Raw genomic sequence first — 20,727 nt, forward strand, 5'->3', positions numbered from 1 at the left:
AATGAAAAAAAAAAAGTTTATTGTACCTGGTGGTGGCCGACAAAATGACCCATCAGTTGGAAGAGAAGTGATGCATCCACATGTAATATTCTGACTCGGGCCACAAACGCCTTGTTTAGAGCATTGTTCAGAGGACCAGATGTACTGATTCTGACAAGTGCACTCAGTTTTATTCAAAGATGATAGACACACTGCAATTTTTAAAAAGTTATTAAAAGAATCGAGAACACATGTAAAAATAATTTTTAAATCTCATCCTTTTCTCACCTGTGGTGATTTTTGTACTGGGGATTTTCATTTCTTTCTTGACACACTTTGAGAATGTTTGTCCATGGGTCAATGTCCTCAAACTGTCAATCACAGCCTCTCTTGAAGCATTGATTTTCATGTCAATGGTGTATCTGAATGACTGTAATCGAGCTGAAAAAATTATGCAAAGAAGAAAATATTCAACCATGTAAAAACTTTTTCTGGTAGTTATTGTAATATAACAATATTAATGCTGATTTAAACCATAAGTATCCACTGAGAGATAAAATGTTTTGTGTAGGGGCATACAGAATCTGTGGACATTTTCTCACTATTTTTGTGCAAGAAAAATTTGAAAAAATATGCATTTTATGAGGAATGATTTGAGGGGTATACAGTAGTAACTGGAAACCTAAAACATTGAATAAAAAAGAACTATACAACGTAAATCCAATTAGATCCACTTGTTTGGAAAAAAGTAAGTCTCTCATATAATATATCTTAAAGACATCAAATATTACTTTACAAACTGTATTGTAAATAAATCATATAACTGTGCATATTGGTCAATAATACTGAAATTAATTTAAAAAAATCAATAAATATATTTACACAATTTTACATAAGTAAATAAACATTTAGTTATTGTCTTTTACATACTTATTGTCAACTTTGCTAATGGTATATTGTGTTGTTTTTGGAGTATGTCATATTTTGCACTGTCTGGAGTCAGCACCTAAGCTTTTCTCTAATCCTAGTACATGTGCTGCTGATGATGTGACAATTACAGTGATTTGATTTGACAGATGCAATGATGGGCTAAATCTATGGATTTCTGTGCATGTAGATTCAGTGTGGGACCAGCTACTGTACGTGTATTTAGAGAAAATTATTATATATCTTTTTTTAACATTTTTAAATTTGATATTATTTAAGTAAATATTTATTTATTTATTTATTTATTTATTTATTTATTTATTTATTTAAGTAAATTAAATAAGTAAATAATGCTAAATACAGCAGAGACCTTCAAGCTGAGAGCTGGTGCAGTGCAATCTGTGCTGCATTCAATGCTGTTTAATAGGCTCACCTATCCCCACCCTTTACCCTACCTCTCACAATGACGTCACTCACTCCATTTGAGTGCATTGTGTCTGACGCTGAATCGCTGAGTGATGCAATCTCAGCTTGCATCATAAAGGCTGCATTCAGATACTGTTTTGGCCCCAACAGCCTTCCATATATACTATTGTTCAAGCCTGCTCCTGAATGCCTACTATCTGTCAGAGCTCAACCATAACCAAACACACTGAAGCAACTAATAAAGCTTTTAAGCATGATATAAATACACAAGCAGATGTGCTGAAGCAGGTTGGAAAAAAACTTTGCAAGACAATGGGAATCTAGCAGTGTTGAAGATCTATAAAATAGTATTGTGTGATCACACGTTGTATCTTCATGCTGAACGCTAGAGGGCGCACTCACACATAAATACCACATATCGTTTGAGGTTACAGAAGTAACCCTTCATTCCCCGAGGAGGGGAACGGAAGTGCTATACAGTGGATTTGATATTGAAAATCCACGTATGGGAAGGATTCGGTTCAGAAGCCGCTTGTCTGAAAGAGTATTGAACGGGCCAATGAATGCAATGAATTGGCAGCTTAAGCTTTCACAGGTGTGCTTCATTGCAAATTATCCCAGCATATAAGCACACCTGGAGCGAGCAAACGCCATCCTTTTAAGCTCCTTTTAAGGGACAGTCATTATGGCGACGGAGTATAGCACTTCCGTTCCCCTCCTCGGGGAACGAAGGGTTACTTCTGTAACCTCGAACGTTCCCCTTCGGTTGGGGAACTTCAGTGCTATACAGTGGATTTGATATTGAAAATCCACGTATGGGAGAAGTATGGAAAGCGCCATAATGACTGCAACTTACCAACGCCCCTGATGAGGGGATAGTGAAGCAAGTGTGACACATCCACATCATGGGAGGCGCGGTCCTCCAACGTGTCCCTGGCCCTAATTTATCCTACTTCAACAGAAGTTTTACGGATTTAGATATATTTTTTTGGGAGTCGTGAGCGTCTAGATAATTCTAGGAATATACGACAGTACGTTGGGAAGTGTGCAATCCCGATAGGGAGGACCCTGCGAAGGCCATCCGCTACCCAAGGTGGGATAGATGGCAGAGTTAACATATGGACTAGCCCTAAGAAGGGGGAGTACGCATAGAAAAAAAGTGGTTAGCGAAGAGGGAAGACACGGGTCCACCCAGGGGGGGGACTTAACCGTGGCGGAATAAGCATATGGGATCGCCTAGTGGGGATCAAGCATAGCAGGCACCTATACCCAAAACGCGGACTGACCTACAACATAGTGGGCCAGGAAGGGACTCCTCCGCTAAGTCAGTGCTGGGGGCCACGGAGGAATCTGCAGGGCTCACCTGACGGGGAACTTACTGACAGATAAAAAGGCGCACGTACCTCCGTGTTAGGGAGAATGGCGCAGCAAGCGTGTTTCAACACCCTACCGAGTTGTTTCCTCAATCACCAAAGGGTTACCTAATACCCTTGAGGAAACCGGCTCCACCCGCAGAAAAACCATGCAAATGTGTTGGGTGTCGCCCAGCCCGCAGCTCTACAGATGTCTGTTAGAGAGGCGCCGCGTGCACACGCCCAAGAGGATGCAACGCTCCGAGTGGAGTGTGCATGCACTCCCGGGGGACACGGCTGACCTCGACTTGAATAAGCGAGTAAAATGGCATCCACAATCCAGTGGGATAATCTTTGTTTCGATACGGCACTTCCCTGCTGCCGACCGCCATAACAGACAAGAGCTGCTCAGATAATCTAAAATTCTGAGTACGGTCCATATAAATGCGCAGAGCGCGAACTGGACAAAGCAAAGAAAGGGCTGGGTCTGCCTCCTCCGGGGGCAGCGCTTGCAGGTTTACTACCTCATCTCTAAAGGGGGTGGTAGGAACCTTGGGCACATAACCCGGGCGGGGTCTCAGGATGACGTGAGTAATCCGGCCCGAGTTTCAGGCACGAGTCACTGACCGAAAATGTCTCCAGGTCCCAGACCCTCTTGATGGAGGCCAACGCAACCAGCAGAGCTGTCTTCAGGGACAGAAATCTTAGAGATACTGATTCGAGTGGCTCAAAGGGATCTGCTCGCAAACTCGTGAGAACGAGGGTGAGATCCCATGAGGGCACGAGAGGGGGGCGAGATGGATTCGGCGAGATGAATTCGCCTAGCACCCCTAAGGAACCGGATGATGAGGTTATACTTTCCCACAGTGCCGCCATCTACCGCGTTATGATAAGCGGAGATGGCGGCCACGTAAACCTTGAGAGTGGAGGGCGACAGCCTGCTGTCCAACTTCTCTTGAAGGAAAGAGAGCACAACACTAATCTGGCAGTTTAGGGGTCTTCTCTGCGAGAGACGCACCATTCAGTGAATAGACTCCACTTCAGGGTGTAGGCACGCCTCGTGGAGGGGGCTCTAGCCTGAGTGATGGTATTAACCACCGCAGTCGGTAGGTTACCTAAGTCTTCCTCGCGTCTAAGGACCACACGTGGAGGTTCCAAAGATTGGGGCGAGGGTGCCAGATGGTGCCCTGTCCCTGAGAGAGTAGGTCATCTCTCAAAGGGATCCGCCAGGGGAGGGCCGTCGCAAGGAGTGAGAGCTCTGATATCCTGGTCCGGTTGGGCCAAAGGGGCGCAATTAGCAGAACCTGTTCCTCGTCCTCCCTGACCTTGCACAGTAACTGCGCGAGCAGGCTCACTGGGGGAAACGCATACTTGCGCATGCCCCGAGGCCAGCTGTGGGCCAGTGCATCCGTGCCGAGAGAGCCCTCGGTCAGGGAAAAAAACAACTGGCAATGAGCGTTCTCGGGGGAAGCAAACAGATCGATCTGGGCCTCCCCGAATCGCGCCCATATCAGCTGAACAGACTCGGGATGGAGTCTCCATTCTCCAGGGCGTAACAGCTGTCATGAGAGTGCATCGGCTGCACGATTGAGCATGCCTGGAACGTGAATGGCGCGCAGCGATTTCAGCCGCGGGTGACTCCAGAGGAGCAGATGGCGGGCGAGCTGAGACATGCGGCGAGAGCGCATACCCCCCATGCGGTTGATATACGCCGCCGCCGCCGTACTTTCCGTCCTGACCAGCACGTGTTGCCGCTCCAGCACCGGTAAAAAGCGGTGGAGAGCGAGAAACTGCCAACAGCTCTAGGCGATTGATATGCCAATGCAACTGGGCACCTTTCCACAGGCCCGCAGCCGCATGCCCGCGACACACGGCCCCCCAACCCGTGTTGGAAGCATCTGTTGAAACAACAACATGGCTGGACGCCTGTCCTAGAGGCACACCGGCCTGTAGGAACGAGGGGTCGTTCCAAGGGCTGAGGGCGCGGCGACAGAGCGCAGTAACAGAGACCCGGTGTGTGCCCGCGTGCCATGCGCGTCTTGGGACCCGATTGTGAAGCCAGTGCTGAAGTGGTCTCATATGGAGCAATCAGAGCGGCGTGACGGCGGCTGCGGATGCCATATGCCCCAGGAGCCTCTGAAAGAACTTCAGTGGGACCACTAGTTTGCTGTCGAGCACCCTCAGACAGTTCAGCAACAGGCAAGCGCGTTCCTCGGAAAGGTGCGCTACCATGGTGATCGAGTCCAGCTCCATCCCGAGAAAAGAGATCCTCTGCACGGGGGCGAGTTTGCTCTTTTCTCGGTTGACCTGAAGCCCCAATAGGCGGAGATGCCGAAGCACCTTGTCCCTGTGCATAATCAATTGCTCCCGCGAGTGGGCTAAAATCAGCCATTCGTCGAGATAATTGAGTATGCGGATGCCCGCGAGCCGAAGGGGTGCTAAGGCACCGTTCGCGAGTTTGGTGAAGACCCACGGAGACAGACAGAGCCCGAAGGGAAGGACCTTGTACTGCCACGCTCGACCCTCGAACGCAAACCGCAGAAATTGGCAGTGGCGTGGAACAATGGAGACATGGAAATACGCGTCCTTCAGGTCTATGGCTGCAAACCAATTCAGAGGACGAACGCATTGGAGAATGCGCCTCTGCGTGAGCATTCTAAACGGCAGCTTGTGTAGACAGCGGTTCAAAACGCGCAGATCTAGGATTGGTCGTGACCCACCGCTCTTTTTGGGTACGATGAAGTATGGGCTGTAAAACCCACTCTCCATCTCGGCTGGAGGAACTGGCTCGATTGCACCCTTTGCCAGGAGGGCAGCAATCTCCTCTCGCAAGACAGGGGCGGACAGGGGGTTGACCCTGGTGAAATACACGCCCGTGAACTTGGGGGGCCGTTGGAAGAGAGACCGTCCCCCCAGCGCTTGTGAGCCACTGGCGAAGCACGAAGAATCTGCGAGCCGGAAGGCAGCGCGTCCTGGACTGGCAGAGTTCGTGCTGTCACATCCGGGGAAGGGGAAAAGTGCTCTTTCATTGATGTTTTGGTGGCACTGAAAAGTACCGTTGGAATCGGGGCCCCGCCCTCCAGCGGGGAAAGAGCAAGTTTCCTCTTCTCCGGATGGCCTGTCTCAGGGACGCTTCGCGGTCCGTTTACCGGACTTAACGGCGCCCTGAGCAGGGGGGGCTGCCTGCATTTGAGGTGTACGCTACGCCCTCGGCGAGGAACAGCGGAGGTGGATGGCTCGGCGGGCGGAGCGGGCTTACGGCCGCGCCGATAGATGACATTGCCCATTGCATCCGACTGCTCTTTCACCACCTTGAATTCCTGGGTGAATTCACCGACGGTGTCGCCGAACAGGCCAGCCTGGGATATGGGCAAGTCAAGAAAGCGAACTTTGTCAACATCGCGCATATCGGCCAGGTTTAGCCAGAGGTGGCGTTCCTGAACCACAAGTGTGGACATCGTCCTTCCCAGCGCACACGTGGTGGATTTTGTAGTCCAAAGAGCATAGTCGGTCACGGTGCGCAGCTCAGGTAGTAAGCCTGGGTTAGACCCGCCCTCGTGCAGCTCGGCCAGCGCCTGCGCTTGGTAGCGCTGGTAGGTGGCCATCGTGTGCAAAGCAGACGCAGCCTGGCCCGCAGCGTTATAAGCTCTAGCTCCGAGGGAGGCAGACAACCTACAAGCTTTGGACGGGAGGCGGGGCAAACCCCGCCACGTAGAGGCGCCACGCCGACAAAGATTGACCGCGATAGCGCGCTCCTCTGACAGGATCGCCTCATACCCCCTGGCAGCTCCGCCGTCAAGGGCGGTGAGGGCGGAGGGACACTCAGCACGGGGAGAGAAAGGTGCCCTCCAAGACTGCGTGAGCCTACTGTGCACTTCCGGGAAGAAGGGGAAGAGAGGCTTCGAAGGCTTCGCCTTCTGGCCGTCTACATAGCACCCATCTATTAGGTCCGGCTGCAGAGCTGGGGGATGAACCAGCTCCAACCCCACGGCCGAAGCAGCCCGGGAAAGCACGGCTAACAATGCCCGGAGGGGGCGAGCGGGTCCAGATCTTCATCGGACAGTGAAAGCCCACCCTCCGATGCCGCGGAGGACATCTGATCTCCGGTGTCATCGAGCGTGAGAGCTACCATTTGGTTAGACGGATCACTCCCACTGCCCTAAGCTTGGATGGAGCGCTCTGAGGAACGAGAGGTCCACGAGCCCTTGGGCGGTGGATTATCTCCCATTGGAACCCTCAGATCTGCCCGAGCGCCCGCTGCTTTTTTAGAACATGAGGCAACTGGGGTGGCTCACTCTCTTACGAAAGTTAGCCGCAATCTTAGCTGTGCAACGGTCATGGCATCGCAATGACGACATGAACCGCCCGCGAGCACCGCATTAACATGTTGGACCCCCAAACATGCAATGCAGTGATCGTGTCCATCATCCAGAGCCAGGAAACCCCCGCATCCAGAAACGCACAGTCGGAGCTCCATCCTGAAAAGGACGTGCTGCATGACTGTGTTGCTCTTTTAGGAAAGTTGCAACAATACGCACCTCTCTGGAGGACCGGACCCAAAGAACCACAGGCAAGGGAGAAACCCAGCTCGACCGTCTGCCGCAGCGAAAACCCACTCTGGACCGGGAGACACTCGTTCGCTCTGAAGTCGCTAATTCAGCAAGAGGAACCCTCATCGACTCGATCAGAAAGTCTCTGTAGCGAAAAGGATGGCGTTTGCTCGCTCCAGGTGTGCTTATATGCTGGGATAATTGGCAATGAAGCACACCTGTGCAAGCTTACACTGCCAATTCATTGCATTAATTGGCCCGTTCAATACTCTTTCAGACAAGCGGCTTCTGAACCGAATCCTTCCCATACGTGGATTTTCAATATCAAATCCACTGTATAGCACTGAAGTTCCCCAACCGAAGGGGAAAGATTACTGAGGCTTTTGACACTGAGATAAAGACTTTTGCTATCACTGGCTGCTGCAGAGCAGAGGATAAAAACTGATAAATGGATCAAATTAAACCCATTTAACAAATTATTTTAGCACTATGTGGATTATTTCTGTTCTTATAGACACCCTTAGTATTTTATAAGCATAAAGTATATTTACAGTGCAATGCTTATTTACCTAACCTGCATTACTGTACTGAATACTAAAAAAAAAAAAAAGATTAAGATTTCTTCCTCATTCTGTCATATAAAATCTGTATGTAAATAAGCTTAAAATTGCATTGCATGTGTGTTAGTTTACTAAGCTTTTGCACAGACTGATTGTTCATTCATTTTCTTTTCAGAGTAGTCCCTTTGTTAATCAAGGGTCGCCAAAGCGGAACGAAGCACCACCTTATCCAGCATGTGTTTTACGCAGCGGATGCCCTTAAATTTGCAAAAGAAGAGAGTTCTTTACCAGGTTGTGGTCTACAGAATATCCCATCAGTTGGGAGAGAAGTGATGCATCCACATGTATTATTTTGACTCGGGTCACAGATGCCATGTTTAGAGCATTGTTCAGAGGACCAGATGTACTGATTCTCACATTTACACTTGGTCTGGCTTGAATTTGAGAAACACACTGCAAAACAAACAAATAATAAAAATAAAAGTTAAAATAAACAACAAATGGAGCAATAGTTTGTCAGATGAATGTGTGGACAGAATATCATTACTCTTCTCATGCTTCTCTCACCTGTAGTGATGTTTGCAGTAGATATGCTCATGCCTTTCTTGAAACAAAGTGAGAATTTCTGTCCACTGATAATTGCCTTCAAACGTTTGATCACAGATTTTTTTAAAGCATTAACTTTCATGTCAATTGTGTATCTGAAGGACTTCAAAGGAGCTGAAAAAATAAAAATAATTCAGTTCGTAAACCATGTGAAATTATCATCAAGCCAATTGTTAACTTTGTTTTTTTTTTGTACCAGTTGGTGGCCGGCAAAACATCCCATTAGTTGGAAGAGAATTGATGCATCCACATGTATTATTTTGACTTGGGCCACAAACCCCATATTTAGAGCATTGATCAGAGGACCAGCTGTGCTGATTCTCACAACTGCACTCAGTTCTGCTTGAATTTGAAAGACACACTGCAAATGTACAAAAAATTTTAAAAGAATGGAGAATACATGTAGAGATAATTTAATAAGCTCATATTTTTCTTACCTGTAGTAATGTTTGAACTGGAGATTTTTACACCTTTCTTGATGCACTTTCTTAATTTTTGTTCTCTGATCATCGCTTTCAGTTGGTTGATCACAGCTTTTGTTGAAGCATTGAGTTTCATGTTAATGGTGTATCTGAAGGACTTCAGTTGAGCTGAGAAATTAGGCAAAGATGAAAATATTCAACCAGATAAAAACACATTATACTTTACAAATACAGCACTTGACACATTGAATCTAAAATGACAAGAGACTTCTTTACCCGGTGGTACATTACAGAACATCCCATCAGTTGGAAGAGAAGTGATGCATCCACATGTATTATTTTGACTCAAGTCACAAACACCATGTTTAGAGCATTGTTCAGAGGACCAGATGTACAGATTCTCACAGCTGCACTCAGTTTTGCTTGAATTTGAGAGACAAACTGAAAAAATAAACAAAAAATTAAATAAAATGAAACGAAAATAAGTAATATATATATTACTTATATATATATTTTTTTTTTTTATTATTAATTAATTTATTTTATTTTTTTCAAAATATTTAAAAGTATTTTTTCAGATGAGTATGGATAGAATGTCATTACTCTGCTCATACTTCTCTTACCTGTAGTGATGTTTGTACTGGAGATTTTCATCCCTTTCCTGATACACATTGGGAATTTTTGTCTGTTAATCAATGCCCTGAAATGGTTGATCACAGCCTCTCTTGAAGAATTGATTTTCAAGTCAATGGTGTATCTGAACGACTTCAGTTTAGCTGAAAATTTGGGCAAAGATGTGAATATTTACCCAGTTAAAACATGCTTTACAATCACACCAGTTGTCACATTATGCAACAGAAAGACTGTGATCTTTACCTGGTTGTGGCTGACAGAATGATCCATCAGTTAGAGGAGAAGTGATGCATCCACATGTTCGATTGCCATGATTAGAGCATTGTTCAGAAAACCAGATGTACTGATTCTCACAGCTGCACTCAGATTTGTTCAAACTTGAGAGACAAACTGCAAATTCAACAAGTTTCAAAGTAATGGAGAAGCCATAACAATGTCAGAGTAATGTGAACAGAACAGATTTACTCCACTCATGCTTCTCTTACCTGTAGTGATGTTTGCACTGGAAATTTTCATCTCTTTCCTGATACACATTGGGAATTTCTGTGTACGTATTACTGACCTTAAGTGGTCAATAACAGCTTCTCTTGATGCATTGATCTTCATGTCAATGGTATATTTGAACAACTTTAGTGGAGCTAATGTAAAATTGAACAAAAATTAAATTAGCAAACGGTTGCCAGTTGTTAGAATAAATCTAAAACAAGTAGAGCTGTCTTTACCTTTTGGTGGACGACAGAATGATCCATCAGTTGGAAGAGAAGTGATGCATCCACATGTATTATTTTGACTCGAGCCACAAACGCCATGTTTAGAGCATTGATCAGAGGACCAGATGTACTGATTCTCACAGCTGCACTCAGATTTGTTCAAGTTTGAGAGACACACTACAAATTTAACAAATTGTTAAAAGAATGAAAAACATATTTTGAAATTAGAAACAGAACAGCATTACTACACTACACTCATCTTTTTTACCTGTAGTAATGTTTCCACTGGAGATTTCCATGCCTTTTTTGATACACATTGGGAATTTTTGTTTCTTAATTATTGCCTTCAAGCGCTCGATCACAGCTTCTCTTGAAACATTGATTTTTATGTCAATGCTGAATTTGAAAGGTTTCAGGGAAGCTATACAAAAAGACATCAATTTAAAAAAATAATTTGTCAGAAATTACTATATTATTATCAAGCAAATAGAGCCGTGTAGGAAAAAAAAACAGAAATCTAGAAAAATTATTGGTGACACTTTATTTTGATAGTCCGTTTGTTGAATTTAAGTTACATTGCAAATAATTTTAATTCGATTATAAGTAGAGTGTTAGGTTGGGGTTAGGGTTTGTCTAAGTTGACTTGTACTTGCAAAGTTTCTTATAGTCAGTTAAATATCTGTTGAAGGAGCAGTATCAACAGAATTTAAGCAGACAGTCTACTATTACTCAAATGAACCATCAAAATAAGGTTTTACCAAATTATTAGCAATGAGTTCCCTTGAGCTTTTCCTATGAGGATTTACAATGTGTTTTTAAATTTAGAAGAAAAATAAGGTCTGTAGTAAACATACTGTAACCTGACAATTCTTTAACATTTTCCTCTACAACTTCAATTAAACACTCATATTATTGATAGTTTTGTTAAGTGTATTTTATAAAATATATCTTTTGAATGTGTAACTAGATAAGAATGTTTGGAGTATGAGATTGTGTTGTTTATGCTGTAGAATAAGCGTTCAAGTTGCATTAAGTTATGTTTACCTTAGATGTTTTGTACATTAATTAAAAATATCTATTAAAAAACCCCAATAAGAAAAATTGAGGGAACCCATGGAGGGTTTTATTTTAGTTCAAACATCATTCTTGCAACACTTTATTGTTAGCTTTAATTTGCAGAGAGACTTCTTTACCAGTTGATCGCCGGCAGAACATCCCATCAGTTGGAAGAGAAGTGATGCATCCACAAGTATTATTTTGACTCAAGCCACAAACGCCATGTTTAGAGCATTGTTCAGAGGACCAGATGTACTGATTCTCACATCTACACTCGGTGTTGCTTATATTTGAAAGACACACTGTAAATTCAAGAAATCGTTAAAAGAGAGCATAACTTTATAACTTAAATAATTGATTCTGTCCATTCTTTTCTTACCTGAAGTGATGTTTGCAATAGAGATTTTTACACCTTTTTTGATGCACATGAAGTTTTGTTCTCTGATCATCACTTTCATTTGGTTGATCACAGCTTCTCTTGAAGCATTGATATTTATGTCAATTGTATATCTGAAGGACTTCAGTCGAGCTGAAAAAAATTAACAAAGATGAGAATATTCAACCAGTTTAAAATCATTATAACTTACAGTCACAAATGACAAAAGACTTCTTTACCTGGTGCTAGATGACAGAATGTCCCATCAGTTGGAAGAGAAGTGATGCATCCACTAGTATTATTTTGGATCGAACCACAAACGCCATGTATAGAGCATTGTTCAGAGGACCAGATGTACTGATTCTCACACTTGCACTCAGTTTTGCTCAAATTTGAGAGACACACTGCAAATTCAACAAAATGTTAAGCGGATGGAGAACACATTAAGAAATTAATTCAAAAGAACGGCATTACTGAGTTCAAACCTGTAGTGATGCTTGCACTGGAGATTTCCATGCCTTTCTTGATGCACATGGGGAATTTTTGTTCACGGATCATGTCCCTCATTTGGTCTATCACGGTTTCTCTTGAAGCAGTGATTTTTAGATCAGTCTTGTATTTAAAAAGCTTGAGAGGTTGAGCTGGCAAAAACAGAGAAAAATATTTAATATCAACTATTGTGCAGTGCTCCCTGATAGCAGACAGGTAATTTATATGTTAACTCCATTCGTGCATGTACTATACATTTACTCATTAAGCTAGAAAAATTATTAAATTACATTATAAAATTGCATCATAATGCATGTAGTTTTCAATGACTACAATTCAAAATATTCATGATATGCATTATTCTATAAGTAACCTACTAGCTCCATGAGTAACAAAAAATTATTTTAGTATACATATAAGTCTTACTTTTATTGGGATTCACATTGGTTATGGTTACATTTCGGCTGATGCCATATGAAAATGAACGTCCTTGAAGAAGTGTCCTCAAGCGATCTTGTATCATTTCCCTTGAGGCATTTATTTTGATGCTGATTAAGTATTTGAATGATTTTCCATTTGCTGCCAAAAAACAAGAAATTAATATTTATAAAAAGAGGTATATATATATATATATATATATATATATATATATATATATATATATATATATATATATATATATATATATATATATATATATATATATATATATATATATATATATTTCAGATTGTAAGAGGTGAAAAGGAAAAAAAAACTCACTGTTCATAATGTAAAACATAATGCTTTTATTTTGAATATTTAAGCAAAAATAAAATCTACACTGTACAAAAATATATTTAAATGATCAGTTTTCCATAATTTTTGATTCATGTTTTCTTTTTTCCCACTGTTTATTGCTTTTGAATTGCATTATGTGACCTTCATCTTCCTAACAAATTTTAACCTATGAATGTTTGAAAAAGTGACTTTTGTTAACATTTTTATTGGTTGAAAGTGATATATTGTCTGATTAGGTGTTGTATATTATGCTTTAATAAAATTGTATTAAGCTGCCAGTACATTTCTGGGTCACACTTAAATTTGGTAATCCGTTTGTTGAATTTAAGTTACATTGCATCTGCATGCAAACTACTTCCCAATAAATTATAAGTAGACTGTTGGGTTGGGGTTAGGGCTAGTGTAAGTTGATATGCACTTGCAAGTTTCTTATAGTCAGTTAAATGTCTGTTGAAGGAGCAATATCAGCAAATATTTAGCAGACAGTCTACTAATACTCAACTAGACCATCAAATGTTACCCATTTCTGTTATTTTACAGACTTATTTCTCTTTATATTACTTTGTATACATTATATTATTTCAAACTGCTATAATGTCAAAGTCTTTTTGTTAAACTGTAGAGACTTTTCTACATCAAAATTCGACAGAGCAGAGATCAAGTTCCCATAATGCAAATTACAACAGTAAATGAATGAAAAACACAGGTGAATCACACAATACAGAAACTGTTAGTAAACAGATTTTTTTGCAGTGTAAATATAAAATAAAATGTGTTAAAGGATTATATAAGCCCAAAAAAGACAATTCCATCATTAATTACGCATCTTCATGTCGTTTCAAAACCCTGAGAGCACACATTAAGATATTTTAGATGAAATTCTGGAGCTCTCTTATCCTCTATAATCCGCAAGTCATGAGATGTTCAAAGTCCAGAAAAGGAACCAAAAACTTTGTAAGAAACATTTCTTGCAACTTCAGTGCTTTATCCATTGTTTTCCATTTCAGAACAGGGTGTGCATTTTCTATGGGCAAAATGATGCTAAAAAATACAGTACATTGTACTGCTCATAGTAAATGTACACTATGTATGTATGTATGTCTTATTTATTTATTTTTTGGCACACAAATGTGTTTTAAGAGCTAATGTGTGTAAATACACTACTTTATAACTACTGAAGTCACATGGAATGTTTTGACTGTGTTTTTGGTTTCTTTACTGGATGTTGAACTTTTCTGGACTCTTGCTGGTGGACAAGAGTGCTCTCAGATTTCACCTAAAATATCTTAATGCTTGTTCTGAAAATTTACAAAGATCTCAGATTTGAGATTGAAATTACATGAAGGTCAGTAATTAATAACAGATTTTTTTATGTGAACTAACCTCAAATTACACTGCAAAAAAAAAAAAATGTAATAACAAAAATCAAGACCACAAATTATATGTTTAATAAGCAAGGGATTCAACTAAAGTTAAAATTTATATTTTTAGTCAGTTTGATTGATGTAAGTCGAGATGACTAGAACAAAAATTAAGGCAGCAAGAATTATTTACAGTGTACTAATACTGTTACTTTATCTCAGTTTGTCCTTCTATATTTACTTTTGTGTAACCTGGTCACCTTGGAACAATAAGGTTCTATCTGCGTTCTGAATGATTTTGAGATATTGAGCTTCAAAGTTTTTGCATTCCATATAGTATATAAACAGTATGTGTGTAACATTTGTTTTCACAATAAAATGTCTTAAAATGTAAACAACTTATAAAAAACATCCCATAATACAAATAAGTTGTCCTTTTAATAAGAATGTCAATAACTCAATTTTTACAAAAATGTCAGATAAAACCTTATAATTCTAAGGTGACGATTTTACTTAAACAACAACAAGAATTTCATATTTTATTCAGTCAAATACATAGTTCCTGAATGTTCATTGAATAGTTGTTTAATAATTGACTCTCAGAAACTTAAAGTGATGAGCAAACCTCCATCCACTGTTTATTAACACTCACCCTGTCCTTGGTTGAAGTTATTTGCTTTTTCACCCATGTAAGTTGGCTGGAATTTAAGACACATGTGACACAATAGTATGAGAAAAACACATTCACACATAAACATTTATCTCTAGAGATCGCTACGCTCAGTTAAAATGTGCATTTATTAAATAACTGCAAAGATTGTTTTGAATTCACCCTGATTTTTAAAAAATGTGGTTTATCACAGTAGAAGATACAAAAAAGAAAAAAGCAGTTATCTGTTGCGTTCCATTAGGTGTACTTACAATCATTGCACGCCATGTATTTAATCCGAGCATTTCCTGATTCACTGTCTGTGCATGACTCAGGCTTTGCATTTCCAGTGAACAAGTCACATACAGCATGATTATTAATCTCAAAATCACAGAAACAGGTTCCATACCTATGTGGACCAAAATAAAAATAGAAAAAAAAGAATGTGTTTTATTAATAATGTAACCAATCAATAATGGTAATTAATAAAGTTACTTATTTGTAACTTTTTTTCTTACTTATTAGCAATATGTTTTTCTTGCAACACATCTTTTGCAGTGTCCCTGTAACACTGTAAACAATTACACATTTAAGTACCGAGTAATATTAGTTAACTACCTGTACTGCATTACACAGAATATGGTTAGGGTTAGGATAAGGGTTTATGGGTTTATAAATATAATTAATAATAATAAAAATAATAATAACACTTTTTACTTCAGCTTTTGAATAACTCATAATGTAATAACTGCTAATGAATAACTCATAATATTAAAATTGAATGTGTTGTAACAAGCACATTATAACTTTAATGCACTTGTTTCTTCCTTATATAAGAAATAATAAGATTTAAATTATGCGTTTTACCTCAAAACAAGCACAATAATCTGTCAACGGGTTAAGCAAAAAAATCTAGTTTTTACTTTGAAATAAGATTATTTTGCTTATTTATTTCACTTCAAAATCCATGGGTCTACTCATTTCAAGTCAAGACAATCCATCCCCATTGGCAGATTATTTTGTTTGACATAAGGAAAAACTTAATTTTAACACCTTCTTTCTGAAAACATTACATATATTTTGTTTGTCTAGAAAATGCTTGGACTAGATTTGGACTAGAAACAAGGAAAAAACTCTACTTTTTTTTTTTGCATAATGTAACAGGTTGTTGTATGTGAAATGTATTTACATTCTAAAAACACTGTGGCTACTTCTAATGTCTCTTTTCTGATCACTTTTTTAAAAAGTAAAATCAACTAATTGCTTTAAAATCAAAGGGTCTACTCATTTCAAGTCAAGACAATCCATCCCCATTGGCAGATTATTTTGTTTGACATAAGGAAAAACTTAATTTAACACCTTCTTTCTTAAAACATTACATATGTTTTGTTTGTCTAGAAAATGCTTGGACTAGATTTGGACTAGAAATAAGACAAAAACTCTACTTTTTTTTTTTTTTTTTTTTGCATAATGTAACAGGTTGTTCTATGCGAAATGTATTTACATTCTAATAACACTGTGGCTACTTCTAATGTAATCACATCATTTAAAACAATGTTTAGAATGTAATAATTAATTTTCATTTTTTTAAATAAACAAATGTTACATCATGACTATGCTTTTCCATTCATGATATACGAGCCCATACCTTTAAAGAAAGATGCAGCTTAATGTTCTGTTTTGTCAGGACACAAATTGTCTGCACACGCACACTACCAGTCAAAAGTTTTGGGTCTGATTTTTTTCATATATTTTTGAAAAATTATTTTGTTCATCAAGGTGGCATTTATTAAAGGTAAAAAAAAATAACTGCTTTCTTATTGTATGTAGTTTTCAATTTAAATTATTATTCCAGTCAGTATTGCTTTTACCGTTGCTTTTTGCTATTACCATTAATAATAACAATATTATTGGTATAAATATTACTGTAATAAATGATTAAATTCAATTAAACAGTTATTTTATAATGCAATAACATTTCACAATTTTTGCTGTATTTTTTATTAAAAATTCAGCTTTGGTGAGCAGGATAAGCTTATTTTAAAACATTTAAAAATCCTACTGACCCCAAACTTTTGACCAGTACTGTACAAAGACTTAAACCTGGTCTTACCTGATTTTGAGTTCTCAGCTCACAAAGTTTTCTTAATAGAAAATAATCAGGCTGATTGTAAGACTGCAGACATTTTTTGTTAAATGAAGCTTCAAACTTTTTACTTTAGAAGGAAACTAAACTCTCACAAGACTCGTCCCTGTTTGCTTCCTTGTAATGGCTAGATGGCTAGATGGCTATCAGAAGGAAGAAAAAATGTTTCAGATTTTTTAAATGTTTAGACACACACACAAATATATCCATTGAGCTTTAACCTTAGCCAGCGTCGGGACACCACTTTTTTTAATGAAAATCTATATTTAAGAGATACACCACAGTTAACAGAACTACAAAGTTTTCAAATATTAACCCATAACATGGTCAAACAGTTCTTGGCACGTGTGACTGCAGTTCGATTTTAGTTCAGTCACTTTTGATGTTGTAGCCTAAGTACCAGAGTGATTGGAATGGAGGTCAAGGAATGCTGTTTACTGATTAGATTGTGGTGATTGCGTCACCAAACCTCATGCTTTCGTCATCAATGATATCAAATGATCTGTTCGAAAACATATTATGTCCTGACATACAGTTCTATTCAGGATCTACACAAAAGCTCTTTCATGAAATGTGGGTATGCTCACCCAAAAGCCCCTAAAATAGGACAATTAATAAACTAATAAGTGTATTGTGCTGTTGTTGTTGATATGAACTGGGATAGTTTATGCCTTCAAGTTCTGATGAGGGAGGGAGAGAGAAACTCCAACACAATCTCACGGCAATTCGTAACTTTTTCATTTAGTGGCTAATTCGTATGAATTCGTACGATCTAATGCGTACAATTTAGTACGAAACTCAGTGGTCAAATTTGGCCGTGCCTCCTTTTCGTGGATGAAGCATCCGGACAGAGCCATATACTGGGTTTGTTGTGGCTGAATGTTTAAGGAATTGGAATTGTCATCCAAATGTTACAGATTCGATTCCCACTCCTAACAAGAGAAGGGGGTGGATAAGCCACACTCTCAATCGGGATGGAGAACTGTTTTGATCACCTGCTTGAAGACAAACCAGAAGGAGGAGCTATTTCTGGCTAAACTGTTCCTTTGAGACAGTCACTCGACGCCACCCACTGGAGATTTTTATACAGTCAGATTTTAAATCAAGGTTTCTGTAGGAATCATCAAATATAACATTTTTAATTTGAATTTGTAATGTCACACATGACCACACACCACCTACCGTTACCAGAAGGTTGGGATTATTAGGGTTTTTAAATGTACAGTACTAAACATTTGAAGTGAATCAGAAAAGTTTTAGAAAATTTATTTGACCAGAAAACAGTAAAATGTTTACCATAAAGTATCCATGTGCATAATCCCATGGCATGTGAAAGATTCCTTCACGGTGATTGCAGGCTTCGTTCAGCTTTTCTCCTTCTAGTTTTCATTAAAAAATACAAACCTCTGACTCTCCCAAGCTTGGCCTAAGTTAAACCACAACACCTTAAGACTACATGAAATTAATGGTTATGAAACTAATAGGCCTATATTACAACCCCAGCTAACCATATAATCACATAAGGACTAAAGTATTTCGAAAACACAAACGGGACTCACTGAAAGAGAATGATGCCATCCTTTGTGACCACTAGAGGTCATGAAGCTCAATATTTTACATTTCGTAATAAGGCTCACGTCCTAAACCTTTAAGGAGCCAGCAGTACTCAACACCAAAAAAGAAAGAAAGTACATTATTTACTTATATTTCTGAGTTTATTTCTGTTTCCATTATGTGAATTTGTGACAGAAGAAACATAATGGTAGAGCAACACAATCTATTAGGCTACTAGAGGGAACTGTATCTGTGCAGTATAGATGTACAAGTTTTGCAGTCAGTCTTCTCAGTTAGAGCAGGCATTTCTGGAGGGCAACTCACTTCCTAATGATTTAAGTGGTAGGCTAGAAATGGCTAAAAGCAAATTAAGTTTGTAATCATGTGTAATTCTTTTCTCTTGCTTTTTATGAAATCCTTATAAGTTTTGTCTTTTTGATGTATGTATTGTTATTGTATGTGTTTTTGATTTTAAATTGCCTTTTTAAAATCTGGCAGGGGCAACAGATGAGAATTAGCCCTTGTGGCTAACTCTGGCTTGATTACAGTTTTATTGTTGAATAGTGAAAACCTTTATTTAAAAAGGAAAAAATGAAAAGATATAAACCTGTAGAAATACTTCTGCCTGCAGTGTCTCATGATCCGTCAGAAACGAAATTTTCCAACTATTCCAAATTAAATGGGGACTGGGAACTGGATACTTTTTTATATCATCCTTGATAAATCAAAAGTGTAATACGATAGCATTTATTTGAAATAAAAATATTTTGTGATAATAATGTGTTGTTTTACTATTTCCTGCTGAATATTCAATTTGTGATCTAATTATTCAATAAAGACTTTTACTCTGAATGTTAAAATTTACTACCAAACTCACCAATAGTGGTATTTTCTTATTTAAAAAAAAAAATTAATCACAATCTAAGAGCATAAATGTAAACAGCATAGATTAAACACAGGAGAATTTAATGGAATTTAATAACCTCCCTTTATTTATTATTTGGAGAAAGGCACATGTGGATGGTTGTGGGGGGTACAGAGGATGTGCTGATAATATTTTAAGATGAAGTTGTGCTCTGTTGAGAAAGCACTCCACTCCAAGTCATCTGATCAAATTAAACAAATACAACAAGAAGTATTTATTCCCAATTACAAAATGGTCCAAGTAAAAACACAGAAATTAGCAACACCCATCCATTTTACTCTACTAGATATGCAATGCATAACACCTGCAAATCTACTGTACATGCATATGGAAATTAGCTGGAAGTTTAGAAAAACTCCACCAGTGAAGAACAGTCACACACATCTTTGTCAGATTTTAGGTGAGGATCAGCACAGAAAGGCACTTTGAAAGGTTTCCTGACATTTCAGCCATCCCTTTATGTCCTATGATTCTGTAAAACACAGACAACACATCTTTTATTGGCACCATGGCTTGTTAAAGAGGTAGTCCACGCTAAAATGAAAAATTTCCTCATCATTTACTCACACTCAAGTGGTTCTAAAATATTGTAAATGTATTTCTTCTGTTGCTGGAACAAATTCATTTGCATAGTATTTTTGTTCCTACTATGGAAATCAATCACATGTTCCCTTGTGTTCAACAGAAACTGAAACAGGTTTAGAACTGTGGAGGATGAATAAATGATCCCATAAATTTAGTTTTTATATTGACTGATATCCTCACCATAGGCACTTTAACTTTCGATTGCTACTTCTGTAACTCCCAGACATCCATTGATGGCGTCCACATTTCGGCTAGCAGCCACTGCCAAGTCCTATAAAAATGAGAAATGACATTAACTGAAACAAACACTATTTGAAGAGTTCAGATGCAAAAACTTCCATCTGAAATTTTCTCCTAAAATGATAATGTTCAGTTATGTTACTTTAAAGGCAATGAAAAGAACTTATTCGTCATTATAAAAGTAAAATCACTGAGCCTACAGCAGCAGTGAAAAGAAGAAAATATCAAATGGCTTTTAGAGGTTTTTGCATCAAAACTCTTCATTTGTTAAAAGGGTTGTGGCAATAAAGCATTTCAGACAGCTAAAATATGTATAAAAAAAACAGTAGGATAAAGATACCTTTATGGTTTCTGCTTCTACTTGTGTCATAAATTCATCTTCAGCCTGAAATATTTGCAAA

At 39.1% G+C, this 20,727-nt stretch overlaps 3 protein-coding genes across 16 annotated transcripts in view; 1 reads left to right on the plus strand and 2 right to left on the minus strand.

Moving 5' to 3' along the window:
- mthfd2l (methylenetetrahydrofolate dehydrogenase (NADP+ dependent) 2 like) overlaps positions 1–8,251 on the plus strand; it is an 81,843-nt gene extending 73,592 nt beyond the window's left edge. For all 3 annotated transcript variants that reach the window (XM_087262811.1, XM_087262812.1, XM_087262808.1), the window contains one exon: positions 7,970–8,251. In XM_087262811.1, the coding sequence (XP_087118937.1) occupies positions 7,970–7,974 (5 nt within the window). In that variant the 3' untranslated portion in view covers positions 7,975–8,251. The remainder of the gene's footprint in view (positions 1–7,969) is intronic.
- LOC559859 overlaps positions 1–15,283 on the minus strand; it is a 60,576-nt gene extending 45,293 nt beyond the window's left edge. Inside the window, exons 1-19 of the mRNA XM_087264882.1 lie at positions 15,149–15,283; positions 14,880–14,925; positions 12,513–12,665; positions 12,083–12,238; positions 11,837–12,001; positions 11,601–11,750; positions 11,359–11,523; positions 10,434–10,586; positions 10,178–10,342; positions 9,941–10,093; positions 9,699–9,845; positions 9,446–9,598; positions 9,099–9,263; positions 8,838–8,990; positions 8,597–8,761; positions 8,362–8,514; positions 8,083–8,247; positions 268–420; positions 27–191 (exon numbers count right to left, since the gene is read on the minus strand). Of these exons, the coding sequence (XP_087121008.1) occupies positions 27–191; positions 268–420; positions 8,083–8,247; positions 8,362–8,514; positions 8,597–8,761; positions 8,838–8,990; positions 9,099–9,263; positions 9,446–9,598; positions 9,699–9,845; positions 9,941–10,093; positions 10,178–10,342; positions 10,434–10,586; positions 11,359–11,523; positions 11,601–11,750; positions 11,837–12,001; positions 12,083–12,238; positions 12,513–12,665; positions 14,880–14,925; positions 15,149–15,283 (2,860 nt within the window). The remainder of the gene's footprint in view (positions 1–26; positions 192–267; positions 421–8,082; positions 8,248–8,361; positions 8,515–8,596; positions 8,762–8,837; positions 8,991–9,098; positions 9,264–9,445; positions 9,599–9,698; positions 9,846–9,940; positions 10,094–10,177; positions 10,343–10,433; positions 10,587–11,358; positions 11,524–11,600; positions 11,751–11,836; positions 12,002–12,082; positions 12,239–12,512; positions 12,666–14,879; positions 14,926–15,148) is intronic.
- A 4,257-nt stretch (positions 15,284–19,540) lies between these two features.
- The window catches only part of si:dkey-164f24.2, a 15,324-nt gene continuing 14,137 nt past the window's right edge, over positions 19,541–20,727 (minus strand). For 11 of the 12 annotated variants that reach the window (XR_015497215.1, XM_087263673.1, XM_087263672.1 and 8 more), the window contains 3 exons: positions 20,667–20,711; positions 20,267–20,357; positions 19,541–19,973 (listed from right to left, as the gene is read on the minus strand). Coding sequence is in view for 11 of the 12 variants with exons in the window: in XM_087263673.1 (XP_087119799.1) it covers positions 20,277–20,357; positions 20,667–20,711 (126 nt within the window). In the remaining variant the exon portion in view is untranslated. 12 annotated transcript variants of the gene reach the window in all.

This window comes from Danio rerio, chromosome 8 (assembly GCF_052040795.2).
Source record: "Danio rerio strain M-AB ecotype USA chromosome 8, GRCz13ab, whole genome shotgun sequence".
Taxonomy (NCBI): domain Eukaryota; kingdom Metazoa; phylum Chordata; class Actinopteri; order Cypriniformes; family Danionidae; genus Danio; species Danio rerio.